General features: G+C 41.1%; 1 protein-coding gene across 1 annotated transcript in view; it reads left to right on the top strand.

The window, feature by feature from the left end:
• Positions 1 to 22068, top strand: part of TEX15 (testis expressed 15, meiosis and synapsis associated) — a gene marked incomplete at its 3' end in the record, with an annotated part of 94290 nt that overhangs the window by 48608 nt on the left and 23614 nt on the right. Inside the window, exons 5-7 of the mRNA XM_080659014.1 lie at positions 9430 to 9667; positions 10612 to 10758; positions 14124 to 14286. Coding sequence (XP_080515140.1) covers positions 9430 to 9667; positions 10612 to 10758; positions 14124 to 14286 — 548 coding nt within the window. The remainder of the gene's footprint in view (positions 1 to 9429; positions 9668 to 10611; positions 10759 to 14123; positions 14287 to 22068) is intronic.

Below are 22068 nucleotides of genomic sequence, written 5' to 3'. Positions count from 1 at the left end.
GGATTGCTGTATCATATGGTGGTTCTATTTTACTTTTTTTAAAAAATATATTTTATTGACTTTTTACAGAGAGGAAGGGAGAGGGATAGAAAGTTAGAAACATCGATGAGAGAGAAACATCGATAGCTGCCTCCTGTACACCTCCTACTGGGGATGTGCCCACAACCAAGGTACATGCCCTTGACCGGAATCGAACCTGGGACCTTTCAGTCTGCAGGCTGATGCTCTATTCACTGAGTCAAACCGGTTAGGGCTTTTTTTTTTTTTTTTTTTTTAAAGAATTTCCATGTTGCCCTAGCTGGTTTAGCTCAGTGTACAGAGCATCGGCCTGCAGACTGAAGGGTCCCAGGTTCGATTCCAGTCAAGGGCAAATGCCCGGGTTGGGGGCTTGATCCCCAGTAAGGACTGGCAGAAGGCAGCCAATCAATGATTCATCATTGATGTTTCTATCTCTCTCCCCTCTCGCAACCTCTCTGAAATCAATAAAAATACATATTTTTTAAAAAGAATGTCCATGTTGTTTTCCATAGTGACTATACCAATTTATATTCCCACCAAAAATGTGTCATGGTTCCCTTTTCTCTATATCCTCACCAACACTTGTTCTCTTGTCTTTTTGAGAATAGCCATTCTAACAGCTGTGAGATAATATCTGGTGGTTTTGATATGTAATTTACTGATGATTAATGACATTTATACATTTTGTTGGTAAAAATGTTTTTATTCAAATTCTCTGCCTACCCTGCTGGCATGGCTCAGTGGTTGAGTGTCGACCTTTGAAGCAGGAGGTCACCAGTCAGGGCACATACCTGGGTTGCAGCCTTGATCCCCAGTGGGGGGTGTGCAGGAGGCAGCCAGTCAATGATTCTCTCCCATCATTGACGATTCTGTCTCTCTCTCCCTCTCCCTTCTCCTCTCTCTCAAAAAAATCAATAAAACATAATTTTAAAACATTTATTTCTAGCCATAACTGGTTTGGCTCAGTGGTTCGAGCATCGGCCTGCAGACTGAAGGGTCCCGGGTTCAATTCCGGTCAAGGGCATGTACCTTGGTTGTGGGCACATCCCCAGTTGCGGGTGTGCAGGAGGCAGCTGGTCGATGTTTCTCTCTCAATATTTTTAACTCTCTATCCTTCTCCTTTCCTCTCTGTAAAAAAAACAATAAAATATATTAAATAAAAAAAACAAAAAACATTTATTTCTAAGTATTTTATTGGTTTTGGTGTTACTGTAAATCCATTTACTTTGTTTTTCAGATACTTCATTAGTGTATAAAATTGTTAGTGCAGTGATTTTTTTAATGTTGATTTTGTAACTTGAAAATGAAACTTAGGGTTTGGAGTGCAGACTTCTCGTGGGTTCTTGTCCAACGAAGTTGAAGAATAAATTTGTGGGCTAACAGGTTTCTTTAATTTACATATGTCTCCTTTTACCCCCGATTGCTGCCCCCCCTCCCGCCATGCCCACCCCTGAGGGAGGGCTGCTTTTAGTAGAAGTTTGAGAGAAACCAAGATGGCGGCATAGATAAACACCGAAACTGCTGCCTCACACAACAATTTCAAAACTACAGCTAAAAGAACGGACATCATCCAGAACCACAGGAAAGCTAGCTGACTGGAAATTCTACAACTAGAAGGAAAGAGAGGGGCACACGGAGACTCAGAGGAGCTGCAAAAGGCTGAGGTACGGAGACACGCACATGGAGAGGACAGGTGGCTGAGTACCTGGCTAGCTTTCTCTAGCTGGAGGGAGACGGAAGCTCCTGACTGCACTGAACCCCAGTTCCGACTGCACTGAATCCCAGTTCCGGGCGAGACCCTGGGGTCCCAGACTCATATGGTGGGAGTCTGGACTGTCGGGAAAAGAGAGGAGCGCATGGAAACTCGGGAGCCGCGAAAGGCAGAGGTCTGGAGGCGTACACACAAGTGCGCGTAGAGAGAACTGACTACTGAGTGTGCCGCTGGCTTTCTCTAGCGGGAGGAAGACGGAAGCTCCCGACTGCGCTGAACTCCAGTTCCGGGTGAGAATCTGGGAATCCAGATTCATTGGGGGAGAAACTGGACTGTCTGGCAGCGGGCAAAACTCAAGGGCAGCTTTCTCTCAGAGGTGCTTGCAGCGATTACCGAGGGACACTGAGACCCAGGGGCCTCATAGGGCAGGGCTGACAGCAAACCAAGGCTGTCTGCTCAGCCCTGAGACTCCGCCCCATCCAAGCTGAGCACAGAGGCTTTTGCAATTTTGCAAGTCTTGTCTCATGAGGCTGTCTCCAGCACAGAAGTTCTTCCAGCGTAGACACAACTGATCCTCACAGCCAATTGGCCTGGAAGTCAATTCCTCCCAGTGATACCAACAACAATCAAGACTTAACTACAACAAGGCTGAGCACACAGTCCACAAAGGGGTGCACCAAGTGTGTCCACCTCAGGTAACTGGGGAGGCTGAGCCACTGGGCCATATAGGACACCTAGCACACAAAGCTACTCTACCAACTCAGGGAAGCAACAAAAATGTGGAGACAAAGAAACAGATCACAAACGAAAGAAATGGAGGAAAGCAAACAACTGGATATAGAGTTCAAAACCATGGTTATAAGGTTTTTCAAGAATTTCCTAGAAAAGGCCAACAAATTTAGCAAGACCCTCAAGGATATGAAAAAGGACCAACTAGAAATTAAATATACACTGACTGAAATAAAAAATATTATAAAGAGACCTAACAGCAGACTAGAGGACCGCAAGAATCAAGTCAAAGATTTTAAATACAAAGCAGCAAAAAACACTCAGCCGGAACAGCAAAAAGAAAAAAGAATCCAAAAATTTGAAGATAGTGTAAGAAGCCTCTGGGACAACTTCAAGCGTACCAACATCCGAATTATGGGGGTGCCAGAAGAAGAGAGAGAGCAAGATACTGAAAACCTATTTGAAGAAATAATGACTGAAAACTTAACCCACCTGGTGAAAGAAATAGACTTTCAAGTCCAGGAAGTGCACAGAACCCCAAACAAAAGGAATCCAAAGAGGACCACACCAAGACACATCATAATTAAAATGCCAAGAGCAAGAGACAAAGAGAGAATATTAAAAGTAGCAAGAGAAAAACAGTTAGTTACCTACAAGGGAGCACCCATACGATTGTCAGCTGATTTCTCAACAAAAACTGTGCAGGCCAGACGGGCAAGAAATATTCAAAGTGATGAATAGCAAGAACCTACAACCAAGATTACTCTACCCAGCAAAGCTATCATTCAGAATTGAAGGTCAGATAAAGAGCTTCACAGTTAAGAAGAAGCTAAAGGAGTTCATCACTGCCAAACCAGTATTATATGAAATGCTGAAAGGTATTCTTTAAGAAGAGGAAGAAGATGAAAAAGGTAAAGATAAAAATTATGAACAACAAATACATATCTATCAACAAGTGAATCTAAAAATCAAGTGAATAAAAAATCTGATGAACAGAATAAACTGGTGAATATAATAGAATCAGAGGCATCAAAAGGGAGTGGACTGACAATTCTCGGGGGGAAAGGGGTGTGGGAGGTGCGGGAAGAGACTGGACAAGGTCATACGCCTATGGATGAGGACAGTGGTGGGGACGTAAGGGCAGAGGGTAGGGTGGGAACCAGGTGGATGGGAGCTATGGGTGGAAAAAAGAGGAACAATTGTAATAATCTGAACAATAAAGATTTATTAAATTTTTAAAAAATGCAGAAGTTTATTGGAAACATATACAAACTCCATCTGGGGAGGGGTGTCCCAAAAGGGGACCCCCTGGGGAGGGGTCCCCAAATGGGAAAAGCCTGCTCACTTGCTCTCTCTCTCTAGTGGGAAAAAATCCAAAATCTGTAATCTGAAAATCTGCTGAGTCTCTTTGTCTCCAGGTTTATAAAGTCTACAGTTCTTTGTCTCTTCATGACCCTTTCTATTTGGGCCCTTTCCTTAATTTAGGACCCCCATGCTTTCTTCATTGGTCACTCTATTCCATAGTATCAGTTTCAAAGTCTAAACCCCATGTGATGCCCCGTACTTCCTCTCCTTCTTATTTTGCAACATTATGCAACTTACCTGTTCAGGTTGGAGTTGCTTTTGATCTCCCTTATGGCTCCCTCTCAGATGTCCTGGTGGAATATGTTTTATTACCTCTTATGGCTCTCCAGCTGCTCAGGTCAGGGCTGCTTTTTTTGTTAGTTTTGTTTGTTTAAAGTATTACATATGTCTCCTTTTACCCCCGATTGCTGCCCCCCCTCCCGCCATGCCCACCCCTGAGGGAGGGCTGCTTTTAATTGCTCAGGCCAGAAATGGCTCCATCCTCTCCAGACCTCCCCCCACCCCAGCCTTTCCTGTCTGCCTCATTAAGTTAGCTAGCTAACACTTATCAAAACTTTACCAAATTTGTTTATTGGGTCTGACATTTTTTGGAAGAGTCTTTAGGTCTTCTTTTTATATAGGTCATCTGCAAAAAAAAAAAAAAAAAAAAAAAAGACAGTTTTTTAATTTCTTCTTTTTGGATTTGGACGCATTTCATTTATTTTTCTTGCCTAATTGCTCTGGCTAGGACTTTTAGTACTCTGTTGGACAAAGGTAGTGAGAGTGGGCATCCTTGTCTTTTTCCTGACCTTAGAAGAAAAGCTTTCAGCTTTTAATCATTGAGTATAGTACTCCAGAAGGCTGGGGAAGCTGGTCACTGTGGTCTCTGATTGGAGTACCAAAGCTGGTCTTTCATGTAGTACTCCGAAGGCTGGGGAAGCTGCTCTCACTTTCCCAGCAAGGGGAAATTACCTCGGGAATTCTTTCTCAGCACTGGACAATGCCGGCTTGGAGGAATGGGATGATGCAGGCATACCATGAAGCTGTTCATCCTACCCTTTTTGTGTAGTTATTCTCTAGTGTTTTGTGCCACTATGTTGCTGAAGTGTCTTAAGTGGACTCCAGAACTCTACTAGAGCTGCTTTTATTCATGGATAGCTGTCTAATTATTGATCCTTTTTGGGGCCAGGGGCTGGGGTCTTCTACTTCACCATCTTTGTGACATCACTACTCTTTTTTTTTTTTAATCCTCACCCAAGGATACATTTACTGACTTGAGAGAGAGAAATATCAATCTGAGAGAAACATCAATTAGTTGCCTCCCATATGTGCCCCAACTGGGGATTGAACCTACAACCTTTTTGGTGCGATGCTCCAACCAACTGAGGCAGGTGGCAGGGCCACCTCACTAGTCTTGAATCAAACTTTTCTTTCTTATTTAAATTTTGTTAAATCCCAATTTCTCTTAACTGTCTATGCTTCATTTCATATATTACACTTCCTTCCAGTTGCACAGTGATCACTCATCATCAGCAATTGATGGATTTGAAAACAATTAAGTGTCCTTTCAAGCTTTCCTAAGTCAAATGCATTTTCTTTAATTATTTCCTAAAAAAAAATCTTAATTTGAATTGAATGCTTTAATTCTCTCCTCTCTGCACCACCAGTAGCTGCATAACCAGTAGCTATAGCTAAATAGCATTCTTTTGTTTCCAGTTAAACTTGGAGATAATGATACTTCTGGTATTTCATTTACTCATACAAATTATCCAATACCTACTATACAAGTTATCTTTGGAACCTATTATGTAATGTAATTAACTGTGACATAGGCATTCTATTTGAGGAACTTACACCTTGTACTCTGTTGTAGTTGGTTTCAGTAGATAGACATCATGGTAGCACAGTTATAAGTTCATGGTCTTCCAAAAGACATACAAGATTCTATTCCTGTCTCTATCACTCATTTGTTGTGTTATGTTAACTTATATGTAACTTCTTTATCAATGTAAGCGCTCTTATATAAATCTTATATACTTATTTAACATTTAATAAAATAGTGGTTTAAAAATAATGACCGAGGGGGCCCGGGGCAGCGTGGAAGAGAGCCTGGTCAATGGGAGGTAAAATGGGACATCTGTAATACTTCCAACAATAAAGATAAATTTTTAAAAATTAACACAAGTCAGACCCAGAAAAACAGAATCAATAAAAATAAAGTTAAATTCAACATTTAAAAAATAACAAAAATAGCCCTAGCTGATTTTGCTCAGTGGATAGAGCGTCAGCCTGCAGACTGAGGGGTCCTGGGTTCGATTCCGGCCAAGGGCACATGCATAGGTTGCGGGCTCGATCCCCAATAGGGGGCGTGCAGGAGGCAGCCGATCAGTGATACTCTCTCATCATTGATGTTTCTATCTCTCCCTCTCCCTTCTTCTCTGAAATCAATAAAAATATTTTAAAATAAATAAATAAAAATAAAAATAATGACCAACCCACAATCAAGAGTATATCTACCTACGAAGTTAACATTTGAGTGCTAGATTGATATGGAAAGTTCAACTCCAGAGTTTAAAGTATGTGTAAGGTTCAGGGGCTGACAAATTGTGACATTTATTTCTCATTAGCATTGATGCATAAAAACATGAGAAAACATTTTTGGAAAATTATTCTTAACTCTTATATAGTTTTTATACTTAAGATAATATAAATACCCTATTAGCACAGACTCTGATGGTTATTAATGTCTCTTAGTAATAGAGCACTTTGTATGTAGTAGTTACTCATATTCTTATCTGATTACATGTTACTATAAACACAAAAGACTATTTAGATTCATTTTACCTATCATCTCTGAAATGGAGGTCTTGAAGCTTCTGTCACTTGACAAACTGACATAGATTGTAGTTTTGAGTCACTGCAAAAAGTCAACCTTTTACAAAACATTTATGACCTAGATATAGTTCTAAAGGCTAATTCTTTATTGGTCATTTTTATTATCTAAGTCATATTTAGTCCTATTTTTTCCCAATGTAATTCTGAAAACTACAAAGAACTTCTTATTAATATTATTACCAATACAAAACTCCAGAGAACATTTTTCTACTTTAGTTATACAAGTTTTTGGACCCCTGAGTCAGATCTTTATTGATTTTTTTTTTTTCATTCTACTCAATCTCTTAAAGAGGACATAATGTTTAACCAGTAAGATGACTAGGTAACACAAAGAATTATTCAGCCCAAAATATCAGCGTACCACTGTTGAGACACCCTGCTATGTAAGTAAAAGCCTTACCCATTATATTTCAGTTTTCTCTCTCCCTCCCATCCTTTGTGCTAGTTGTTAGTGTTTCCATGTGGGAAAACATTAACTCTCTGAGAAAATACTGGAACCTTCTAGGAAGTCCTTCCAGGCATTGCTCAGAAAGTTAATATTTTTCCAGATCCTAAGAACAATCAGTTGAGAAATTGGTATTACAAAAAGTATTATAATACTTCTGTGAGAATTAAACTTTAACAATCAACATAGAGATCTTAGTGTTTCACAGAATCTACTGATGTCATTTTGAAAGCAAGATCAGGAAGTGATGAGTGGTGGAATTGAAAGTTAAGGTTGACATTCCCAGGAACTGAGAGAAAAGTGGTCATGATCTAATCAGTTCATCTTGATTGTAAGTGTTGCATGTGTTTTGTAGCCCTGTTTACTATTAATGATGAGTCATTCTTGCAAATAAAATAAATATTAATATGCTAATGTGCATAGTATACTCTACATAAATTCTGTGAGTGGTATTCGAGGAAATAAATATTGGTAGCATGTGGTTTTCAACATCAATTTTTCTTTTGTGGTATACACATTATTTTCTAGGTCCTGTAGGTTCTCCATTGTTGATAATCATTTGGCATCACATTTCTGTCTGAGTGATTGAACCGCTGCCACATAAGCAAGCCATATAGAACTCCCTATCTAATCTGCCAATTGAAGAGGGATGGTATTTTTTTAAGTGATTCTTTATTGTAGTCAGAATTTCAAGAGTATCTGTAGTTTAGATTGTAATCTTTTCTGAGGATGATTTGTCTTACTACTAAGTTAGGGGTGTGTAATCAAATTCTCACTTATTTCTGCCAGCTGTTATCTTAGATCCCTGAAGAATTCCCTAATACAGTGGTCGGCAAACTCATTAGTCAACAGAGCCAAATATCAACAGTACAACGATTGAAATTTCTTTTGAGAGCCAAATTTTTTAAACTTAAACTTCTTCTAACGCCACTTCTTCAAAATAGACTCGCCCAGGCCGTGGTATTTTATGGAAGAGCCACACTCAAGGGACCAAAGAGCCGCATGTGGCTTGCGAGCCACAGTCTGCTGACCACTGCCCTAATAATTGACCATATATATGTGTATGTGTGTACGTGTCTCTCTATATATATGTGTTTAAGAAATGCATATTCTTTCCTCCATAACACAAATAAGTAAGAATTTGAGCTCTGGAACTTAATGGACAAAGTTGGCATATACAATTCCAACTCTGTCACTTTGCTACTTTGGCAAGTTTCAACTCTTTGAACATCATATTCCTCATTTTAAAAATGTGTATAACAGCCCTGGCTGGTATTGCTAAGTAGTTAGAGGATCAGCCCGAGCACCAAACAGTTGCAGGTTCAATCCCAGCCTGGTCAGGGCTCCTGAGGGAGGCAACCAGTCAATGTGTCTCTCTCACATGGATGTTTTTCTCTCTCCCTCTCCCCCTCCCTTCCTCCCTTCCTTCCACTCTCTCTGAAAAGCAATGGAGAAAATATCCTCAGGTGATTATTTTTTTAGAAAGGTGTATAACAATAATCCTATCTAATAAAGGAGTAATATGCAAATTGACTATCACTCCAACACACAAGATGGCCGCCCCCATGTGGTCAAGGATGGCTGCCCCCATGTGGACACAAGATGACTGCCACAAGATGGCCAGCAGGGGAGGGCAGTTGGGAGGGACCAGGCCTGCAAGGGAGGGTAGTTGGGGGCGATCAGGCCTGCAGGGGAGGGCAGTTAGGGGTGAACAGGCTGGCAGGGGAGTGGTTAGGGGGTGATCAGGCTGGCAGACAGAAGCAGTTAGGGGCAATCAGGCAGGCAGACAGGTGAGTGGTTAGGAGCCAACAGTCCTGGATTGTGAGAGGGATGTCCGACTGCCCTCGAGGGGTCCCAGATTGGAGAGGGTGCAGGCTGGGCTGAGGGACACCCCCACCCCATGCACGAATTTCATGCACCGGGCCTCTACTAGTATAATAATAATAGTAATTCAGTGTTAGAGGAATTGAGAACAAATGACAAAATGCATGTAAAGTTTAAGTCTTAACAGTGCTGGGTGTATTAGCAGCTTTCAGGAAATGTTAGCCCTTATTAACACTGGCTTAAACAAAATACAGTTTATAACTACTACTTGAATTTCTAACTACTTCTTGAATTTCTTCCATAGATAATTTTCAGCCTAACTTGTTTCCATAGGACATTGTCACCTCTGACTGTTATCAATAATTGTCTTGTTTTCTAACTGTATTAAGCTGGAATGTTTATTTTCTACTTAAAAATTCTGTGGTTATTCTCATTTAACTACATGTTGTTTGTTTTGCTTTAGGACAGAGATGCGTGAGAATGGAAGACATGGCAGAGAACTAGAAGAACAGTTCTGCTTTTTAGCACTTCCTCAGAGGGATGTGGCTGAGATATATAAGAATGGGATAAGTACCAAAGCGTCTACATTGAAGATACTAGGAAATCCTCTTCTTGGAGTTTATATGTTTAGACATGTTGATGTTGCCTTGAATTATGCTCATAGTAGAAGCATTAATGTAGAAAGTATTATAATTTTTAAGGTAGGTAGCCTATAACAAATATTAAATATTATATTCAGTTTCTTTTAAATTGACCTGAACATATGAATTGTTAGTGTTTTTAAGTTACATTATGTAAAACAAATAATAATTATTACTGTCATCATTAGCATCATTCAAAATTTCCATCTATCTGACTCTAGTAGGGTGGGTAGCATAAACTAAAACTCCAAGTAAGCAAAGGCAGCTTTTATCATCTTTGTCTTCCCAGTGTATATTTTTTTCCTGTCCTAATTGATCATCATTCTTTCTCTTGTTCAGACCATAATTAATGTCAGAATATTTTAAATGTCCTTCCTCAAACATTGATTAGAATTATTCTGGCTTACACTAAGGTTCTAAACTCTTATTGCTTATTTTAGTTAATAGTATTGTAAAATGCTAATTTTTTAGTTTGGATAATTTTGCCATGCTTATGTAAGATGTTAACATTAGGAAAAACTGGGTACAGGTATATGGGAACTCTGAACTGTTTTTCAACTTTTCTGAAAGTCTAAAATCACTCAAAATTGAAAACAGTAAATCTGACAGTCAAATCTTAAGCATCAACGAATTAGTTAATATATACTTTCTGGTTAATTGCAGCTTTGCCAAGATTACTAAAATCACAGAAGCTAAGCAGGATGCTCAGTTGTATGACTTAGGATGTGTGTATATTCATGTAAAATCATTGATTCGTTTCGTATATTTCTTACATTTTTAGGCCTCAAATACTATCAAATTCATAAGGCATAATTTATTTTTATATTAAAAGGTAATACATGCTAATTTTAGAAAATTTGGAACATACTAAAAAGCTCCAAAAAGCTCTTTCATACTTCTTTCTTTAAAACAGAGCTTGCTTCACAACTCTCTGTGTATGAAAGTTTAAAGTGTTTTGTTGTATTTTTACAGACCTTCTTTTTTGCCTTTTTTTTTTTTTTAAGGTTCTCTTTGGAAAAGTGAAGAAAATCCAGCCTTCAGTGGATAAAAACAAGGTTTCTTTGGATCCTTGTCCTAACTTTGATTGCCATCTGTCGAAAAATATACCTTCTCTGAAAGATACCATTGAGCTACAAGCCTACAATTCAGCAGTATGTGAATGTTTTAGTTCATTTGACTACTTGAAAGTCACGAAAGTCACATGCTTCATATTGTATGATACAAGACTTAAAATAACTTCCCAAAATACTACAGGAAAATCTCTTAATTCATTTAATATAATATGATCTTAAATAAATAAAAAATGAAAGATGTTTTAATACTTACCTGAGAATTTTAGAAGAAAGGCTTTCAGATTTATATTTAACTTTGTTCAAAGTATAGTGTCTGCCTTTTTTTTAAATCCTCACCTGAGAATATGCTTCATTGATTTTAGAGAGAAGGGAAGGGGGAAAGAGAGAAACATCGATTGCTTGCCTCCTATATGTAACCTGACCTGGTGATTGAACCCGCAGCCTTTCAGTATACAGGACGATGCTCCAACCGAGCCATGCAACCAGGGCAAAGTACAGTGTCTGCTGTTATTTAGATGTTCCATAGGTTAATTTCTGTCTTGCAAAGAATACAAACAAGGCTATTTTGAAATAATGTTACTGATTCTTTGTACTTTACAAAAGGAGAAATGACTTTTATATTGGTCATTACATGTGAAATGATTATTTTCTGTCCTGTGTTGCTGAGACAGTAGACCTTTAATCTTCTACAGAAGATTAAATTATATAATACATATTATTTATAAACATATACTAGAAGCCCGATGCACGAAGATTCGTGCTAGAATGGGCTTTCCTTTCCCTGGCAGCCGGCACCGCCTTTCCACTCTGGCCCAGCCCCCTTCCATTCAGGCCCTGGAGCCGCCTCTTTCTGCTCCAGGAGCTGCCTCTTTCCGCTCCAGCCCCGCCTTCCCATGGCAACGATGCAAGGGTCCCACCCGCCCCGTCACTCAGCATCTGTGTATGCAAATTAGCCTCCATCTTTGTTGGGTTAATTTGCATATCACTCCTGATTGGCTGGTGGCGTAGCGGAGGTGCAGTCAATTTACTTGTTTGTCTATTATTAGGTAAGATATGATTAAATGAAGTTAAATCTTCTAGAAATCCTATATAATAAAAGCCTAATATGCAAATTGTCCCCTTGGGCAGTTGTTCAACTGGAAGTTTGACCACTTGCTATGACATGCACTGACCACCACGGGGCAGCGCAGAACATGGCAGGTGTCGGCGATGTGGGATGCGGTACCCGTGCAGGGGGCTGTGACCTCTTGCCGGCTACCTGGGGGTGGGGATGACAGGGACAGAAGTGTGGTGAGAATGCGGGGTGTCCGCCGAGCTCGCTCTCACTCCCCAGGGGACACCAGGGCTCACACGCTAGGTAAGCCCCCTGTACTCAGGTACTGGGCATCCTCAAGGAGCCCACCCCATACCCACATGGCCTTTTCCAGGTGATGCAGGAGGCAGTCTGTGAGGCCGGCCAGGAGAAAGCACGCTGCCCGCCTGGCTTCCATGCGGCACCACTGGGAGGCCCAGAGGCCCATGCTGCATCCCAGCCCGCTGCGTCCTGCAGCACTCAACACATCTGCACATGCCATGACTCAAGTGGAGGGGAGCATGTAGGGGCCTGGGGCCCCAGGTGCTGCCCAGGGCCCAGAGGTCAGCTGGGACCTGACCTTCCACACCAGACACTCGTGCTTCGATCACCAGCCAGGCCTAGGGACTACACCCGTGCATGAATTTTATGCACTGGGCCTCTAGTACAGTGGTCACCAACCTTTCGGACTTCATAGACCACCAGTGGTCCACGGACCACCTGTTGGCAACCACTGCTCTAGTATATATATATATATATGCTCCCATATGTAAAATGCATTAAGCTATGCTTATTTTTCTAATTAGCTCTTAATATCCTATCTAATAAAAGAGTAATATGCAAATTGACCATCACTCCAACACACAAGATGGCCAACCCAATGTGGTCAGAGATGGCCGCCCCCATGTGGACACAAGATGGCCGCCACAAGATGGCCAGCAGAGGAAGGCAGTTGTGGGCAATCAGGCCAGCAGGGGAGGGCAGTTGGGAGGGACCAGGCCTGCAAGGGAGGGCAATTAGGGGCGACCAGGCCTGCAGGGGAGGGCAGTTGGGAGGGACCAGACCTGCAAGGGAGGGCAGTTGGGAGGGCAGTTGGGAGGGACCAGACCTGCAGGGGAGGGCAGTTGGGGGTGACCAGGCCAGCAGAGGAGGGCAGTTTGGGGGGAGCAGGCCTGCAGGGGAGGGCAGTTAGGGGGCAACCAGGCCCACAGGGGAGGGCAGTTTGGGGGGATCAGACCTGCAAGAGAAGGCAGTTGGGGGGCACCAGGCCTGCCGGGGAGGGCAGTTGGGAGCGACCTGGTCTGCAGGGGAGGGCAGTTGGAGGGGACCAGGCCTGCAGAGGAGGGCAGTTGGTGGCAACCAGGCTTGCATGGGAGGGCAATTTGGGGTTACTGGGCCAGCAGGGGAGGGCAGTTAGGGGCAATCAGGCCAGCAGGAGAGCAGTTAGGCATCAATCAGGCTGGTTGGTGAGTGGTTAGGGGGTGATCAGGCTGGCAGGCAGAAGCGGTTAGGGGCAATCAGCCAGGCAGGCAGGCGAGCGGTTAGGAGCCAGCAGTTCTGGATTGTGAGAGGGATGTCTGACGGCAGATGGACATCCCTCGAGGGGTCCCAGATTAGAGAGGATGCAGACTGGGCTGAGGGACACCCCCCCCCATGCACGAATTTCGTGCACTGGGCCTCTAGTATATAGACCCCTGCAGGGTCCCTAGTGGCTGCTGGCTGCCAGCTGCTAGCCAGGGCCTGCCTTCATTCCGTGCTGCCCTCTGGTGGTCAGCGCACGTCATAGCAAACGATCAAACACACAAGGGAACACTTTGCATATTAGGCTTTTATATATATATTTCAGAGAGTAAGGGAAAGGGAGAGAGAGAGAGATAGAAGAAACATCAATGATGAGAGAATCATTGATTGGCTGCTTGCTGCACACCCCCTACTGGGAATCGTGCCCCCAACCCAGGCATGCGCCTTTGACCAAAATTGAACCTGGGACCCTTCAGTCTGCAGGCCAACACTCTGTCCACTGAGTCAAACCAGCTAGGGCCCTAGTTAACTTTTCCAACCAAATAAAATATGGTATAGTATTCACAGCATATGCAAAACAAACTTTGAGTGGAAAAATACTTTTTAAATCTAAAAACAATATTGTGTCTGCTTCTGATACCATTGGTAGCTTCACAAGGAAAAAAATATGTGGTGGGGGGAAAAATTCATACATCTTCACACACAAAAAAAAGGTTGAAGAAAGCATGAAGAGGGAGTGGTATATGGAAACATGAATAAATAATATCATGCAGTTACATAGGGTTTTTTTTAATATGAGCTTATTCAAGTCTGAAAATTAATCAGCATAAAAATGTTCTTTATTTTTCAGGTATACTTCTATGAATACAATGAATTTTCAGAACCAGTAGATAAACCTAGACAGTGTCTTCCATATGCAATAGCGACAGTAAAATTTATTGGTCAAAAAGTAGGTAATGGACACCTTATGACATCTTTGAGATTCCTTTCAACAGGATTTCCTAAGAGGGATGGTAAGATACATATATTATTCTGCTTCAGTAGTTAGTATTTGTGCTAGTCTTACATTTTTTGGATATTATTTTAATACCTTATGAATCTCTAAGCAAAATAGTTGTGCTTTATTTTCAATTTCTGTATTGCAGATATTTTTGTGGCTTCTTTTGCTCAGTATATTTGTGTGATTCTTCCATATTGATGTGTATCTGTATTATTTTCATTCAGATGTGTACATACACACATTATTCCATTTTCTGACTATACACTATTACTCTGGGGATATTTAGACACTTTCTAGTTTTATTCATATTCCAGACATTGCTATTTTAAACATTCATGTTAAGTGTCTCAGTGCATATACATGCAAGAGACTTTCTGTAGAGTATATAACCACATCAGGAATTTGCAAGATAATTCAAAAACGATGTCAGTTTTCAAAAGTGGTTGCATCAGGTTACACATTTACATCTTTGCCAATACATATACCTTAAAAAAAGTTTGTTTCTCCTAACCTAGTGAGTGTGATATGTTATTACTATCACCTTTAAAAGCTATCCTATCCCTTTCCCCTCATTCCCCCTTCCCATAAGCAATCACTAATTTGCTTCTGTCTATATATATATATATATATATATATATATATATATATATATTTGTCTTTCTGGCATTTTATGTAAGTGAAGTCAAATATGTAGCCTTTTGTGACTGGAGACTTTCACTTACTAGTGTTTTCAAAGTTCTTGCATGTTGTAGTATGTATCAGTACTTCATTCCTTTTTATGCAATAATGTCCCATATATATATATATATATATATATATATATATATATATATATTATATTATATTACATTACATTTATCCATTCATCAGCTGATAGGCTTGGGTTGTTTCCATTTTTTGACAATTATGAATAATTCTACTATGAACGTTCTTGTACAAGTTTTGGTGTAGACGAATGTTTTCATTTATTTTGGGTATATAGCTAAGGAGTGGAATTGCTAGATCATATGGTACTCTGTATTAACCACTTGAGAAATTGCTCTACTTTTTTCCAAATTGGCTGCACCATTTACATTCACACCAGCAGTGTATGAGGGTTTAGGTTTTTCTACTTCCTTGTTAAAACATGCTATTATCTGACTTTTTAAAAATAAATTTTTATTGATTTCAGAGAGGATGGGAAAAGGAGAGATAGATAGAAACATCAATGATGAGAAAGAATCATTCATTGACTGCCTCCGGCACACCCCCTATTGGGGATTGAGCCTACAACCAGGCATGTGCCCTTGATCAGAATCAAACCTGGGACCCTCCAGTCTGCAGACAGACACACTATCCACTGAGCCAAACTGACTAGGGCCATTATCTGATTTTTTTAAATTACAGCCATTCTAGTGGGTCTGAAGTGAAGTTTTCAGACTTAAATTTTACACTCTTACTGAATTTATTCTTAAGTATTGTATTCTTTTTTATCCTGTTGTAAATAGAATTATTTTCTTATTTATATTTTTGTATTGTTCATTGTAGGTACATAGAAATACTGTTGATTTTTGTGTGTCCTTCAACCTTGTTTATTTCAATATTCGTTCTAGGAGTTTTTAGTGCTTTATTTATAAAAGGTCAGGCTATCAGCAAATAGAGATAGTTTTACTTCTTTCTTTCCAGTTGGATGACTTTTATTTCTTTTTCTTGCCTAATGGATCACCAGTGTTATGTTTAATAGAAGTTCATGTCTTGTTCCAGAATTTGGAGGTAAAGCTTTCATCTTCCACTGGTATGATGTTAGCTATGAGGCTTTTTTGATGCCCTTTATCATATTGAGCAAGTTCCCTTCTTATTCCTAGTTGTCAAGTGTCTTTATCATAAAAGGTTGTTGGATTTTTTCAGATGCTTTTGCTGGGTCTTATTGAGATGATCATGTTTTTATTCTTCACCCTGTTGCTGTAGTGTATCACAGTAACTGGTTTTCAGATGTTAAGCAGACCTTGCATTCCTGGGATAAATCCATTTACTCTGGGTATAGTCTTCATTTTATATGTTGCTGGAATCAGTTTGCTATTCATTAGTTGACCTTTGTGTCCGTATTCATAAGAAATATTGATCTATAGTTTTCTTATGATGTCTTTGTCTGGTTTTGGTATGAGAGTAGTATTTGTCTCATAGAATGATTTAGAAAGTATTCCTTCCTCATCCATTTTTGGGGGAAGAGTTTGTGAAGAATTGGCATTACCCCTTGTTAAAACATTTGTTAGACTTTACTAGTGAAGCCATCTGGGCATGGGCTTTTCCTTATGGATAGTTTTTTTAATTATTATTACTAATTCAATGTCTTCACTTACTGTAGGCCTATTCAGATTTTATGTTTCTTCTTTTATCAGTTTTGGTGGTTTTGTCTTTGTAGGAATTTGTCTGTTTAATCTAATATGTCTTTTTTGTCTAATTTATTGGCATACTGTTGTTCATAGTAATTCTTACAGTACTTTTTATTTCTGTAAGGTCAGTAGTAATAGCCTCTCATTTGTATTCTAATTTGGATCTGTTCTCTGTTTTCTCTTGGTCACTGAAGGCTTGTCAATTTTTTATCTTTTCAAAGAACCAACTTTTGGTTTCATTGATTTCTTTTTCTTTTTTCTTTTGCTGATTTCCACCCTAATCTGTATTTCCTTTCTTCATTTGCTTTAGGTTTAGTTTGCTCTTCTTTCTCTGGTGTCTTAAGTAGAAGGTTAGGGTATTGATTTGAAATCTTCTTTGACAATATCTGCATTTATAGCTATAAATTTTACTCTAAGTACTGTTTTAGCTGCATTCCATATGTTTTGGTATGCTGTGTCTTTATTTTCATTCATCTGAAAGTATTTTCTAACATCTCTTTTGATTTCTTATTTAACCCAAATGCTTTTTAGAAGTATGTGGTTTAACTTCTGTGTATACATAAATTTCCCAATTTTTTTTCCTGTTGATTTCTAATTTCATTCCATTGTGGTTGGAGAATACAATTTGTATTATTGTATTGTTTTACATTTTCCTGTACCCTAGCAGATGGTCTGTACCGGAGAACGTTCACTTAAGAAGAACGGATATTTTGCTGTTGTTGGATAGTGTTCTATAGATATCTGTTAGGTCTGTTGCAGGCGTCCTCAAACTATGGCCCACGGGCCATAAGCGGCCCGCCAAGGACATTTATCCGGCCTGCCGGGTGCCGCTGCCTGTCCTGCTTAGCAGCCGACTCGTCCCGGGCCCGCAGTGCGCATAGGAATTTGTTCATAGTTTTTTTTTTTAAACTATAGTCCGGCCCTCCAACGCTCTGAGGGACAGTGAACTGGCCCCCTGTTTAAAAAGTTTGAGGACCCCTGGTTTATAGTTTGCTCAGTTTTCTAGGTGATCTTCTGCCTAGTCATTCTGTTCACATTGTCCCTTAGTTATAAGGCTTAAAATTGAGACAATAATTATCTTTCCCCTACGTCTACTCCAGCCCATCCATAGTCTTACAGCTTATCCTATATAATCAAGAGCTAATATGCTAATTAGACCGAACAGCAGAACGACCATCCGGACAACCTGCCGGATGAAGCTGGGGCTGCAAGGGCCAGCCAAGGCTGCGAGGTGCTGCGAGGGCCGAGCCCCTTGCACAAATTTCATGCATTGGGCCTCTAAGTTACTTTAATAAAGGAAGATACCCGTTAAGGTGATAAACTTTGAGGAATACCTGTACTAAGCCCAAAGTCAAGGCTATGTGTGTTGGTCATCACCATACTCCTCTCCCTCTAGAGTAGTGGTTGCCAACCTTTTGGACCTCACGGACCACCAGTGGTCCGCGGACCACCGGTTGGCGACTGCTGCTCTAGAGTACTCTAGACCTTTGCCGTCCTGTACAGTAGCCATTAGTTACATGTGGCTATTAAAGTTAAAGTTAGTTAAAATTAATTAAATTAAGATTTTGATTTCTCAGTTACACCAGGCATAACTGAGGCATATTTCAAGTGTTCAGTAACCACATGTGTTTATTGGCTAAAACAATGGATAGCACTGATAAAGAACATTTCCATCATCACAGAATATATGGTACTAATAACTATTTGGTAGTTTACTTCATTGATTGTAATTTCATTTTGTTACAGTTTCTTATATTATTGAAGATGTTGAGTTCATTTTTCATGTGTTAGTGAGAATTCCAAAAATAATACATTTTAAATTATTAAGTTTAAACAACTAGTAATTAAAGTTCTGCATATGAACTGTGATCTTGGGCAAATCACTTTAAATTTCACTTCCTTACCATTAACATAGAAATGCTATGAAGATTAAATGAATGAATGTGCATAAAGACTTAGAAAAACCATACTTGGCATTAATCACTTTGTAAGTTACTAACATTGTGTATATGTTAATTTACATTTAGCATACATTAAGAAATTGAGATAATTATTGAGAAATTGAACCTTGTAATTAGGTTTCTTTTCCCATGTTGGTTTGTATTTATCTTATATTTTTTATTTTACTTTTCAGTTACACTTTACATTCAGTATTATTTTAAAACTAGAGGCCCAGTGCACAGATTCATGCACTGGTGGGGGCATGGCCTGTGGGGATCGGCCTGCTGTGGGAGCGCCACTCATCCCGCTCAGCCAAGCGGCTGTGGACCCGCCCTCTGAGAAGCTGCTGAATGAGGAAATTAGTCTGAGCTGCTATTTTGGGGTAATGTCTTGGGTAAAGGTGTGTTCTGTGTCCCGGAGGAACCTGGCAGAGAGCTTTGCACCCCAAAGCCATTCGGTGAATGCCCTTGATGTGTGATGCCAGGTCGGGGATATTCAGGGCAGCTGTGCTCCAGTATCCTCAACCATCAGGACAGCCTCCCCAGGGAGTCCACAGTCATGTCCTCTCTTGCCATCCACTCATGCCAGTTCCCCCCACTCTTTCTAGAACACACCTTAGAGTACCTGCATCAGCTGGTGGGGTCAGGCCAGAGTCTGGATTATCTCAGGTATTTGATAGGTGCAGAGACTTGTCCTCACCCTAGGCCTATTAGCGGCTGCTCCCACTGTGGGAGCACACTGACCACCAGGGGGCAGCTCCTGTGTTGAGCATCTGCCCTCTGGTTGTCCGTGCACATCATAGCGACTGGCCGACTGGTCATTCTGGTCATTCTGCCATTCAGTCACTAGGCTTTTATATATATAGACTAGAGGTCAGAAATTCATGCACAGGTAGGGTCCCTAGCCCTGGCTGGCAATCAGGGTCGATCTGTGGGGTGACCGGCGGAGCAATCGGGGGGTGCCCCCGCTGGCATCTACCTTGGCTGGCCTGGGGCCTGCGGGCTGGGGGCAGCTCCTGCGTTGAGTGTCTGCCCCCTGGTGGTCAGTGCGTGTCATACCAGTCATTCTGCCGTTTGGTCTGTTTGCATATTAGGCTTTTATTATATAGGATAGTTTCAGGTGTACAGCATAGTGGTTAGATGTCATATACTTTGCAAAGTGTTCTCCCGATATTTCCAGTACCCACCTGGCACCATGCATAGTAACTACAATATTATTGACTATATTCCCTATGCCATACTTTGTATCCCCGTGACAATTTTATAAATAGCAATACATACTTCTTAATCCCTTCACCTTTTTCGCTCAGTCCCCCATCCCCTTCCCCTCTGGCAAACATCTGTCTAATCTCTCTGAGTCTCAGTTTTGTTTGTTCATTTATTTGGTCTGTAGATTCCACATTTACTAGTAAGTGAAATCATATGATACTTGTCTTTCTCTGACACATTCACTAAGCATAATACCAACTAAGTCTATCCATGCTATTGCAAATGGTAAAATTTCATTCTTTTTTATGTCTGAATAATATTTCATTTTATATACGTACCACAACTTTTTTATCCACTTATCTATTGATGGGCACTTTGGTTGCTTCTATATCCTGGCTATTTAAATAACACTGCAATGAACATAGGGGTGCATATATTCTTTTGAATTAGTGTTTTACGTTTCTTTGGATAAATGCCCAGAAGTGGAATCACTGGGTCATAAGGCAGATTCATTTTTAATTTTTTGAGTACCCTTCACACTGTTTACCATAGTGGCTGCAAAAATCTGTATTCCCACCAACAGTACATGAGAGTTCCATTTTCTCCATATTCTCACTAATACTTATTTATGGATTTATTGATGATAGCCTTTCTGATAGGTATGAGGTGATACCTTATTGTGTTTTTAATTTGCATTTCTCTGATGATTAGTGACATTGAACATCTTTTCATACGTCTATTGGCCATCTGTATATCCTCTTTGGAGAAGTGTCTATTCAGGTTCTCTGCTCATTTTCAATTGAATTATTTATATTTTATTGGTATTGAGTTGTATGAGTTCTTGATAAATTTTGGATATTAACCCCTTATCAGATGTATTATTGGTAAATATGTTCTCCTATTCAGTTGGTTTTCTTTTTGTAGTAATCTATCTTAATTTTGGTAATAGCTGCATGACGATTATTTTTCCAGGGCATTTGTTATAGCATATGCACAAGGTACTTTTACTGTTATAATTATTGATGTGCCATATGATTTAATTACTCTGATTGATAGGTTTCAGCCATCTTGGATTATTGTACTAAACAATTTTTTTTCCTACTGGGTTCAATCATTCTTTTTACTTTTTAATTTTTATTGAATTTATTGTAGTAACATCCTATCTAATAAAAGAGTAATATGCAAATTGACCATCACTCCAAGACACAAGATGGCCGCCACAAGATGGCCAGCAGGGGAGGGCAGTTGTGGGCAGTTAGGGGTGACCAGGCCAGCAGAGGAGGGCAGTTGGGGTTTACCAGGCTGGCAGGGGAGGGCAGTTGGGGGGGACCAGACCTGCAGGGGAGGGCAGTTAGGGGTGACCGGGCCAGCAGAGGAGGACATTTGGGGGAGACCAGGTCAGCAGGGGAGAGCAGATATGGGGGGACTAGGACTGCAGGGGAGGGCTGTTGGAGGGGGGACCAGGCCTGCAGGGGAGGACAGTTGGGGGGGGGGACCCAAGCCTGCAGGGGAGGGCAGTTGGGGGGGACCAGGCCAGCAGGGGAGGGCAGTTTAGGGGGACCAGGCCTGCAGGGGAGGGCAGTTAGGGGTGACTGGGCCAGCAGAGGAGGGCAGTTGAGGGGGACCAGGCCTGCAGGGAAGGGCAGTTATGGGCAATCAGGCCAGCAGGGAGGTCAGTTAGGGGTGACCAGGCCGGCAGGGGAGGGCAGTTAGGGGCAGTCGGGATGGCCGGGGAGCAGTTAGGTGTCGATCAGGCTGGCAGGGGAGTGGTTAGGGGGTGATCAGGCTGGTAGGCAGAAGCAGTTAGGGGCAATCAGGCAGAGGCAGGTGAGCAGTTGGGAGCCAGCAGTCCTGGATTGTGAGAGGGATGTCCGACTGCCCGGGATCGTGCCTAAACGGGTGGTCAGACATCCCTCAAGGGGTCCCAGATTGGAGAGGGTGCAGGCTGGGCTGAGGGACACCCCCCTCTCCCCCATGCACGAATTTCGTGCACCGGACCTCTAGTTGGTTAATAAAATTGTATAGGTTTCAGGTATATAATTCTATAATATATCATCTGTATATTGTGTTCACCACCCAAATTCAAGTCTCTTTCCATCATCATCTATCCCCCTTTTACCATCTTCTACCCCTCTCTACCTCACTTCCCCTCTGATAACCATACTGTTGTCTGTGTCTATGAGTTTGTGTTTTGTTTCATTTTTGCTTAATCCCTTCATCTTTTCCACCCAGCAATCTGTGTTCATCCCTTTGTTGAAATGTTTCATTGTGCAT

The sequence above is a fragment of the Plecotus auritus genome (genome assembly GCF_963455305.1).
Source record: "Plecotus auritus genome assembly, chromosome: 3".
Classification (NCBI taxonomy): Eukaryota; Metazoa; Chordata; class Mammalia; order Chiroptera; family Vespertilionidae; genus Plecotus; species Plecotus auritus.
Note: the sequence above shows the minus strand (reverse complement) of the source record. Positions and strands in the feature narration are given on the sequence as shown.